This window comes from Phacochoerus africanus, chromosome 1, assembly GCF_016906955.1.
Source record: "Phacochoerus africanus isolate WHEZ1 chromosome 1, ROS_Pafr_v1, whole genome shotgun sequence".
NCBI classification, from domain to species: domain Eukaryota; kingdom Metazoa; phylum Chordata; class Mammalia; order Artiodactyla; family Suidae; genus Phacochoerus; species Phacochoerus africanus.
In genome coordinates this window covers 238,353,487-238,363,809 of record NC_062544.1, presented here as the reverse complement: position 1 = coordinate 238,363,809, position 10,323 = coordinate 238,353,487, and the positions used below count along the sequence as shown (strand labels likewise).

The 10,323-nt window shown below is 39.7% G+C and overlaps 1 protein-coding gene across 1 annotated transcript in view; it reads right to left on the bottom strand.

Moving 5' to 3' along the window:
* Positions 1–2,270: 2,270 nt before the first annotated feature.
* The window catches only part of IMPG2 (interphotoreceptor matrix proteoglycan 2), an 84,119-nt gene continuing 76,066 nt past the window's right edge, over positions 2,271–10,323 (bottom strand). The window contains exons 16-19 of the mRNA XM_047753002.1: positions 9,747–9,935; positions 8,158–8,359; positions 7,578–7,657; positions 2,271–5,507 (exon numbers count right to left, since the gene is read on the bottom strand). Of these exons, the coding sequence (XP_047608958.1) occupies positions 5,495–5,507; positions 7,578–7,657; positions 8,158–8,359; positions 9,747–9,935 (484 nt within the window). The 3' untranslated portion in view covers positions 2,271–5,494. The remainder of the gene's footprint in view (positions 5,508–7,577; positions 7,658–8,157; positions 8,360–9,746; positions 9,936–10,323) is intronic.

Genomic DNA, 10,323 nt, shown 5'->3' with positions numbered 1-10,323 from the left:
ACAGAACTACCCTATAACCCAGAAATCCCACTCTTGGGCATCTATCTGGAGAAAACAAGAAAGAGAGAGAGAGAGAAGGAAGGAAGGAAGGAAGGAAAAAAGAAAAGAAAAGAAAAAAGAAAGAAAGGGAAAGAAACAAAGAAAGAAAAAGAAACAAAGAAAGAAAAAGGAAGGAAGCAAAGAAGGAAGAAAGAGAGATAAAGGGGTATTTATCAAACATATTTCTCTCACTTCATGTTTTTATAATACAATTTTTGGAGTCAAATCAAGACTACCCACTCTATTTTTCTAAGACTGTTTTAGGATTTCCTCATGCCTTCTTGCCATCAAGACATTATACACATGTAGGGGGGAAAAACCCTGAAAATTAGGTTTCTGATTCTAATGCCTAGGCAGGTGGTAGGTGGCCTTCCCATTCGAAATTGCTTTAGATAGCTATCGTAACGTGTTTATGTCTTCTCTTTTAGACAGGTCCTCAGTTCCTCCTGTTACTGGACAGCCAGTGCTAGCTACCCCTAATCTTTCTTTAATCAACTCCACAAGTTTTCCTTCCATCCCTGCCTTAAGCAGATGAGGAAAAAGTGAAAGTTTATAAGACTTTCAAAGGACAAAGTTCAAGAGAGGCCAAACAATAACTCAGCATCATTAACTATTAAGAAAATTCAGGAGTTCCCGTCGTGGCTCAGTGGTTAAGGAATCCGACTAGGAACCATGAGGTTGCGGGTTCGGTCCCTGCCCTTGCTCAGTGGGTTAACGATCGGCGTTGCCCTGAGCTGTGGTGTAGGTTGCAGAGGCGGCTCGGATCCTGCGTTGCTGTGGCTCTGGCGTAGGCCAGTGGCTACAGCTCCGATTCAACCCCTAGCCTGGGAACCTCCATATGCCGCGGGAGCAGCCCAAGAAATAGCAACAACAACAACAACAACAATAACAAAAAAAAAAAAAAAGAAAATTCAGGGCAATAATTGGGCTACAGATTTTACTCCAATTCTTCAAGACTCTCATTACACACAGACCAATCAAAGAATGATGATCATCCCACACTGGCTCCCATGTGACTATCTTTGAGTGGTAACTGCAACTGAATTACTGCTACAATCTTCAATGTTTTCTTCCAGTTGACAACAAATGTAGGGACATTCTTGAAAGAGAAGTTTATTAATAATGAAAATGGAACAATTATATCCATGAGAAAAAAGACCTTTTATGTACGTGAAGACTTTAAAATTTTTATTTCTAATTAGCTAGCCTTAAGACTAGAGCATTTCCAGAAAACAGTACAGTAACGTAACGTGAACTTATCTGACCCGGTCTTTAGGTACAGTGTCATTATAAACAAGATGAAAAAGAAAAATCCTTCATAATCCTTACTCCATACTGAACATCTATTATGGTATGTACCTGATCACTTCAGAACCATCACTTAGTCCAAATCCATAAATAATTAATTATACCTTTACTCTCTGGTATCATGGTTACATTTTTCCCACTTATTCCCTTAATCACAAACAAGCAATTAAATATAAGTGAAGAAAAAAAAGCCAGGATAAGGAATCATTTAAACTAGACTGTAAACTATAAACGGTGTGGCTCAGAGGAGTGTTTAAACCTGTGTCTTACTACCCTGAGAGGAGTAATTTAAGTTGTGTCTTATTCACTGCAAGATTAGTATAAGGTTTTATAGGATGCATGACTCAAGGAAATTTCTAGGTAGATACTCTACATCAGAAATTACTTTCTGGTACCACGTTCCCACATCCAGGCAGGATCTTCTGTGGAACACAATGCAACTGATTGAGAACTGTGACGTTCACACCATTTTTCTGCATTCATTGCACACTTGGGAACAGAATGAGCTAGGATACATGACTCATTGTAGCTGGATTGGAAATGAGAAAGTCTGGCCCCACCCATTCCCTACTGGGAATTGTTAGAAACATTGTAAGAAAAAAAAATGACCCATATTTTTCTTAGCTTAAATATCTCAATTTAATAAAGTTATTCTCCTAAATCAGCTGTTTCCTTATAGAGGAAATATATTACCTTCTTTTCCCATTTCAAAGTTAAAATTCAATTCACAGGCTGGGAATTCCCATGGTGGTACAGCAGTAACGAACTCAACTAATACCATGGCCTTGCTCAGTGGGTCAGGGATTTGGCATTGCCATGAGCTGTGGTGTAGGTCAAAGAGGTGGCTCAGACCCTGTGTTGCTGTGGTGTAGGCCAACAGCTGCAGCTCCGATGTGACCCCTAGCCTAAGAACTTCCATATGCCGCAAGTGCAGCCCTAAAAAAGGTTTTTTAAAAAATTCACAGGCTGATAGATGTCAAAGTATCCATAATTAAAAACATGGAAATGACACAAAGATACCAGCTCCCTAAAAATCATGAAATGGAAGGAGGTAAACTTATAAAACAAGCATGCAAGTGAATAAATAGATCAGGTACCATATTTGAGGCAATATGGCTTTAGAGTCTACAAAGAATATTTGTGCAATTTTCAACTTTTTGTCAGAAGTAATATTAAGTCAGGGGTTTTTAACTACATTACAATTTACTATGTGGTAAAAAGTGGGGTGCAGGGGAGCAGCCAAGCCATGATGACCAGATAGTGCAGAAGAAAAATACCAAAGAGGTAGGAATAAAATAAGATAAAACCTGCACTTGTTTTATTATGTAAAGTAAATGGGACTTTAGGGCATATGAATGTGAACAAATAGTCTTAAAAATGTTACCATGGTGGAAATGGAGTCCTATTTATCAAATAAAGAACTCATCATCTAGAACCATGAAAATAAGAATTATGCACGTATACTTAGCTATAAAGTTATCTGCAAGACTCCAAAGCACCTTACAAATAAAAAAAAAAAAAGTTTGCATTCTTTACCATGCACTTTACCATGCACTGCATTTTATTATTTTAAAATAAGATGATAGTTGTATTAGATATTATATTGCTAGATTAGTTAGAATGTCCTAATAATCAGAACGTTTCATTCCTCAATCACACAGCCTAAAGGACTGCTTAACCTAATACTTTTTTTTTCCCTTTTGGCTGCTCTGAAACATATGGAGTTCCCAGGCCAGGTATCAGAGACAAATGGCAGTCAAGTCCAGTTACTGCAGCAACGCCAGATGCTTAAGCCACTGTACCTAGTTGGGGAACAAACCTGCCTCCCAGTGCTTCAGAGACACTACTGATTCTGTTGCACCACAGCCAGAACTCCCCCCTTTTAAATGACTACATGCCATTGCATTACCTTGGGGAAAGCTCTTTTAAAAAGAAGGTTTGGGGGTAGTTTGTCCTGACAGAGGGATAGCTCTTTTAGCCCTTTAAATGTGTACATCAGTGGATCTTCATTGTGGAAACTTCTTTCTCTAATGTTTCTTACTGTGATTCAGTTATAACAAAGGTAGAGCCAAAGTCTTTATTCCCGAATTGAGGCTCTCAGGTATCTCCCTGAGAGGTTAGGAGTTCCTTCCACATAATAGACGCAGAGCAGTCATTCACGTAAGGCCATTTCCATGATTGGCTCTTGCATGGAAAGGTCATATACACGGACATCAGAGACAGGGAAGTGTCAGAATTCTCAAATTTCCACTTCACTGCTTGGCTTCTGGAAAGCAAGAGTCCTCCTTCAGCTCAGTTTGTGCTTCTCCTAAGTGTTCCCGTGGAGACCTACTCTAGAACCACTTTATGTCCATTTGGATTCCGCCAGCAAGCAGACATTCACTAAGTTCCCTTCTAGGGTTAATGTATGATAAAAACAAATTTTCTTTTTCATTTAACACAAGGTAAGTTTAGGAAAAAGTTCAGACTCTTCAACAAATGAAGTTTTACAAATGCAAAATTAAGTAGTGACAAACATCATTAACATTTATAATGCTTTAAAGATAATTATCAATTCCTGTAGAATGGGCCCAGCAGAAAATGTCCCAGCAGTGGCTTGTACCTATGGTGAACTTTTAGAGAATCCATTATGTGAGCAGGGAGTGAAAGAGAACCCTGAGATAAGGGAACTACTTACATAGATAAACATGTACTCACAAAACATGTCATGCATAAATACTTCACAAAATTCCTGGGTATCTTCAAGGCTTTCAGTAGTTTTACTGTGGCATGTACTCACCCCAGAGATTTCGTTTCTGGTATCTTCATAATGAGTGAAATTGGCAGAAATCAAGTTGAGGGGGAAAAAAGAGTGAACCAAGTATTTTATCTTACGATCAATCTACTGCTGGTTAGTTACATCTGGTTAGAAAGAAATCGAAATGTTCAAGATTGGTTTTGACTGACATGAAGATACCTAACATAAAACACCCGTGTCAATAATAACCTATTAGCCTACACGACTTAATATTAACAGTAATAATCATTTGACCCTCTCCTTATCCCCTCCCAAGCTACCATTTACAAGTATAGGAAAAAGGAAAACTTCCATTTTCATTTTAAATTTATATTAGATGTGGCTTTTTCCCACCTATAAAATAAAAATTTTAATTGCAATAGAAGTCCTGTTTCATATAAGCAGGAATGAATTTGGACACAAGATATTACACGAAGGAGGTAAACAAGCTAATCTATACTATATGAGGAAGTTAAGTGCTGTTTTTGAAACACCAGAAACTGAAGATCTGAGATTTTCCCAGGACGTGGTTAGATATCAGCAGCAGAGTCAGGGAACACATTAGTTCTGATTCAGTCTATCCATAAATTGGCAAATTATATTTGTAGTGCTGTGGTCTTGACCCAACACCCATTCCTTTCCTGTCCACATGATTAAGTTTGTCTTTACCGAGAACCCTCTAAACTTTATATATATGCATTGTCCTTGACAGATAAACAAAAAATAGGACATTAACATAATTAACAAATAATGTAGTCTTGATTAATAGGCTCCGAAAATTTAAAACTCTGGTAGAAACACAAAGTACAAGCCTAAATCTATACTCCAGCAAAAAGGTTGCTTTTTCTTCAACAGTTTGATCTAAAAAAACCCTTAATATTTTAGTTAGGTGAATGACTATTAATGATATTAAAACTACTTCAAAGGCTTCTCATTGCACCTAACAATAACAAACATGCTACAAAATATTCAGCTACGAAGCCTACCTTCTCCTGTAAGAGTTTCATCTTATCTTCCTGCTGAGAAACCTGAGGCACAATTATTAAAGACCCCCTCAGAGACTCAGAAGCAGACAGTAAATGCAGCCCCAGCTCCCAGGCCTGGCTTTTTCCTCATAGAAAACTTTCCAGCATTCAGTTTTGATTTTCTTCAAATACAGATTTTGGTCTTTGTGGGTACATTAAAAAAAAAAAAATCACATCTCTTACCATATTCTAAAATTTTAACTAGAAAAAAATTTTTGTGCCCCAAATTTCATCTTTTTAATAGAATTTCTTCCGGGTTCCAAATCCAAGTTAATAGTACCACATAGGTAACTGGTGAGCTCCATCTTCTCAAGGCTTATAATCAATTGCAAAATCAAAGTTTTGGTTAAAGCTCTTCCCTGCCATGGAAAAAAAAAAAAGAAAGAAAGAATGATTAATTGAAAAAAAGCCAGAATGTGGTGAAATGTACTTTTTTTGAAATACATCACCAAGCTATGTTTTTTTTTGTTTGTTTTTTGTTTTTTTGTCTTTTTGCTATTTCTTTGGGCCGCTCCCGTGGCATATGGAGGTTCCCAGGCTAGGGATCGAATCGGAGCTGTAGCCACTGGCCTACGCCAGAGCCACAGCAATGCAAGATCAGAGCCACGTCTGCAACCTACACCACAGTTCACAGCAACGCCAGATCCTTAACCCACTGAGCAAGGGCAGGGATTGAACCCGCAACCTCATGGTTCCTAGTCAGATTCGTTAACCACTGCGCCACGACGGGAACTCCAACCAAGCTATGTTCTTAAAATCCCCAATACTTTCTATTTTCTTTCTTTGCAGGAAAGCTGGCCTATACTCTGCTAAGTTTAAAGAAAAAAAAATCCACTCTACAGAGACTATGTAAAGATTTTACTGAGTCCTAAATCAAGTCCATTAATATTTTCTAGGGTTACTGGTAGATGAAAACTCTGGATAAAGTGAAAACTGAAAATGTTGTATGGATTATGTACCTAACAGTTTTTCAATGTCATCTTCCCTCTGTGAACAGTCCCCTTAAGGTTTTAGTGTCTTCCTGAACATTCTTTGTTTCACTGGATTTTCTTGTTTAAATATGCTTTGTTACATGGATTAGGGGGTGGTGTCTATTTTAATGCCATACAGTTTACTAGAAGAAACTGAGTCATGTAGTCAATCTGTCTGTCCCTAATTAGGCCCTTCTGGATCCTCTCTTGGGATTTCTTAGCCTAGATGAGAGGCATTGTTAATTCAGGGAATGCAGATTGTTCTAAGGGGCATATAAAGGGTCTTAGGAAAGATGAAAACATCAGTCAGTTTCTTGCTATTGGATACCACTGAAGTTTCTTGCTATTGGATACCATCTGTTGGCTAGAGATACAGGGATTAGCAGATGTCCTGGTCTAAAAGTTAGAATCCCAGTAATACTGCTCTGACAGCACTCAGCCCAAGGTTGGCAGTACCTCCCAAGGGCCACATCAGATGTTCAAAATGTTTTAAAGGAACCTCTACCATGCACATGGAATTAGACAACCATCTTTCTTAGTTTCTCTAGGTCTCAATTCATCCCTTCTTATCAGAGGAACCATGTGTGAGGGGCCACCTATCAGAGAAAAGGAATTTGGAGCAAAAGGGCAGAGGCTCCAATTAGAACCATGTGTTATTTTGACCCTTTATCAATTTCTCCTATAGGCAGGCATGGATTCCTCTGGTTTTTCTCTTTAAAAGCCAGGTGCCCATGTCCGGCCTAGGTGAGGCTCATCCATGAGGAAGCCCTTTGTGAAGGCAGCCTATATAGGACTGGATATCAAAGCCAAATTATAATCCCTCCCTGTACCCTCAACTGACATCCATAAATGGTCTCTTTACAAGATAGTTTACTTTTGTAACCCAAGTCTGGTCATGGATCCTAAGGAATAAAGGGGAAAAAACTACAGACACTTGCCCCAGGTGCATGCTGAAAAAGCAATGGTAAAAGGTAGAATGAAAAATAAGATGAGCTTGATAGAGGCAAGAGACACACTTTAATGAGATTTGTCTCATTGAAGGCACCCTTAAAAGTGTCTACAGAGATGGAAAGTATTTAGCCATAAATCCTTACACCGTACACTGAAAGATCAATGTTAATAAGAGAAAATACGACAGAGCTCAGGAGGCTCTAGGCCAGAACAGAACACAGAATGTCTTAATTTTAAATCTTCTCTGGCATTTGCTGTCATCATGATCTCAGGTCTCTCCATCTCTCCGACATTTCCTTTCCTCACTCATAAAACTTAAATAGGAGACATTCAACTTGTAGAGCATTAGGAGGAATAATAGGAGTCAACTGTGCGGAAGTGTTTTCACTGTAAAGAACTCAACAATCATTGGTTATCAGCAAACCCACATTATATGGACAAAGTCATGTGTTCATGCTTGTGGTACGACTAAGAGTCTGGGTATGGGTTCCCCTCTCAAACACTTACATTTGATGTTCTCTCACAAAAGCTACAAACTCAGGATCCCTGGCATACAGTTCCAAAATTCTCATTCTTTCTTGAATTTCCTTAAAAAAAGAAAAAGAAAAAGAAAAGAAAGAAACGAAGAGAGGAAAAGAGGTCATACATTGCATTAAAAAACTTCAACAGCCTTTTTAAAAAGAGTTGTAAATTCCTATAAGTAATTGTGGCTTTCTGGGCTATCCAGGGGAGAGCTACAGAAAACAGTGGCCTTTTTAGAAAAATGGAAGGTGTGGCTATGACATGATCTACTCTGAATAACTCAGACATAAGTTTCTAAGCAGAGGAGAGAGAGAGAGAGAATTTGCTAATAATGGTCAAAGGAACCACTGGGTGGGGAATAAGGTATAGCTCAGAATTGTATACCCTCTATACATCTCATCGACTGGGAGGTATCATGAGAGAAAAAACTAATCATGAAATTATTTTCACCCTTTCTTGAAGCCCACATATATGCATGAACACACACATACACACACACACACACACACACACACACACACCAGCAGCAGCAGCAGAGCAGCAACGGAAAAGCCAAGTTTCCTACCTCTCTGGAAAGTTCAGTGTTCTCATACATTTGTCTTATTTCTTCCCTGCTCAGCCCAAACATTTCTCCGTCTGCCTCCGAAACATAGAAGGGCCGTGGAAGGTAGGGTCCCTGGTACTGCTCAAGTCCAGCCTCGTGACTTTCAAACACAGGGTTGTGCTTCACGGCACTTTCTACGGATGACAGGCTATCAGGCTGCCCGCTGGAGCCATAAAAAGAAAAGTATGGTTGAGCCAGGTTCTTCAGATGCTCAACTACATGGAAGACTATTTGCCTGGAGCAAGACTTCTGATGAGAAAGAAAGAGAGCCTAATTGGAGACAAATTGAGGAGGGGTGGGGGAACCTATGAAATAACTGTGAAAAATACCCAGATTAATCAAAAGTAGTTATCGGGTGTTATTATTATCTCAACTACATGGCAAGCACCCTGTGTAATTGTTCTATGTCTCTTTCACCTTTATTTATCCCACAGTGCCTAGCACCCAATAAATGTAAATGTTGATGGTGAAATATGTCCACCAATAGTCAACATTTCATTAAATGAATACAGCTCCATTACACCCAAGGCTGACAAATCGAAAATCAGTGTATAACCACACAAAAAATCTAATGGAAATAAAGATACAGGGGGGAATGGGCTTCAATTACATTTAATTCAGGTCTACAAATATTTACTGAGTATTGATTTTGTTCCTAGAAGTGTTCCAGATGCTGCTGATACAAAGAATTTGTTGGACTCCCTCTCCAGAATGAGATTACAATCTAATGCAAAGTCAGACCCAATAAAAAGTATAAGAACAACAATGGAATTATGTGTGGGTGCCCTAGGAACCTAGGAGGGGTGCCTCTCTAGCCATGTCAGAGGGTGAGAGAAGGTCACACCTTACAGACTCTGGAAGCACAGAAATGAAGTACAACCAGGGCTTGCGATCACATTATAACCCTGAATGGGTCACTAGTCCAGCAAATAGAACAGGGTTTATTTCCTCTACTAATGAAGATGCATTAAACTGAAAAAGAGAACCAGATTCCATTTCTCACCAGAGTCTTAGCTAGATTGAAAGTCTAGCTAATTATCACTGGAATGAGCTGAAGGGGAACAAACTAATGAGTCTGGTCTTCACGCAAGGAAAGGGCCTCACCTCATCTCCATTACCTTCCAGCCCCTCCCCCACCACCATGAAACAGGCATTCTCACCCCACGCAGTGATGCCATTCCTTCAGTGTGCAGGAGATTCGTGCATGCATCCCTGACTGTACATTTCACACCCTGCGTGTGTCAGCCAACTAGATACAGTGTTTCCTACCCACATTTTTACTCTTCTGTCCATTATTAAAACTTCTGAGATACCCTCCCCTAGGTAAAACACTCATCCCTTACCTAAGCATCTTAGCAGCTTGTTCAAACTGTTGCTTATGTCTGCTTCCAGTTTTCCACCCTCTGAAGACAGGGACCATGTTTTTACTCAACTTTATAGCTCTCTCCCCTCCCCCTGGATCCTCATCCAGTATTTGGCCCAGAGGAAGTACAAGGTGAATGCAGAGAGGGAACATGTCATTCCATCAGAGAACAAGTGTTCTTATTTACCTGAAGGGCCTCTCTCTTCCTCTCCTAAGGTACTGAGCTTGAAGAGCCTTGATGATGAAGACGACAACAACAGAAGAGACGAGGAGAAGGCCAAGCATGGAGGCAATGGTGACACCTATCACCAAGGGCTCTGACACAAACTCTTCACAGTGCTCACCTCGATACCACCAGTTCTCCCCCACCCGGCACCTGGAACGAGAAGGGACCAATCCCCAGCAGGGAATCACTCTGCTGAAAGTAACAACAGCAGGACCTTCAGCAGGACTGAGGCAAGGTAGAGAATAAACGCTGATGGGAAGCTTCAGTAACAAAGTGAATATACAGGTTAAAGGGTAAGATTTAAGGCTGAGCATAATCCCTGGCACAGACATGGAGATCCTCAATGAGTATGTGTAAAGACTGACGACAAAACTGACTAGACCTAAAGAAAGTATTCTAGTCAACTTCCTTATTTATGGATAATGAAAAACAGGCCCAGGAAGGAAAATGATTGGAGTTAGATCACATAATTCATCAGCAACAGAGCTGGTCTAGAACCCAGGTATCCAAACTGTTCCCAGCCTTCCACCACCCTGCA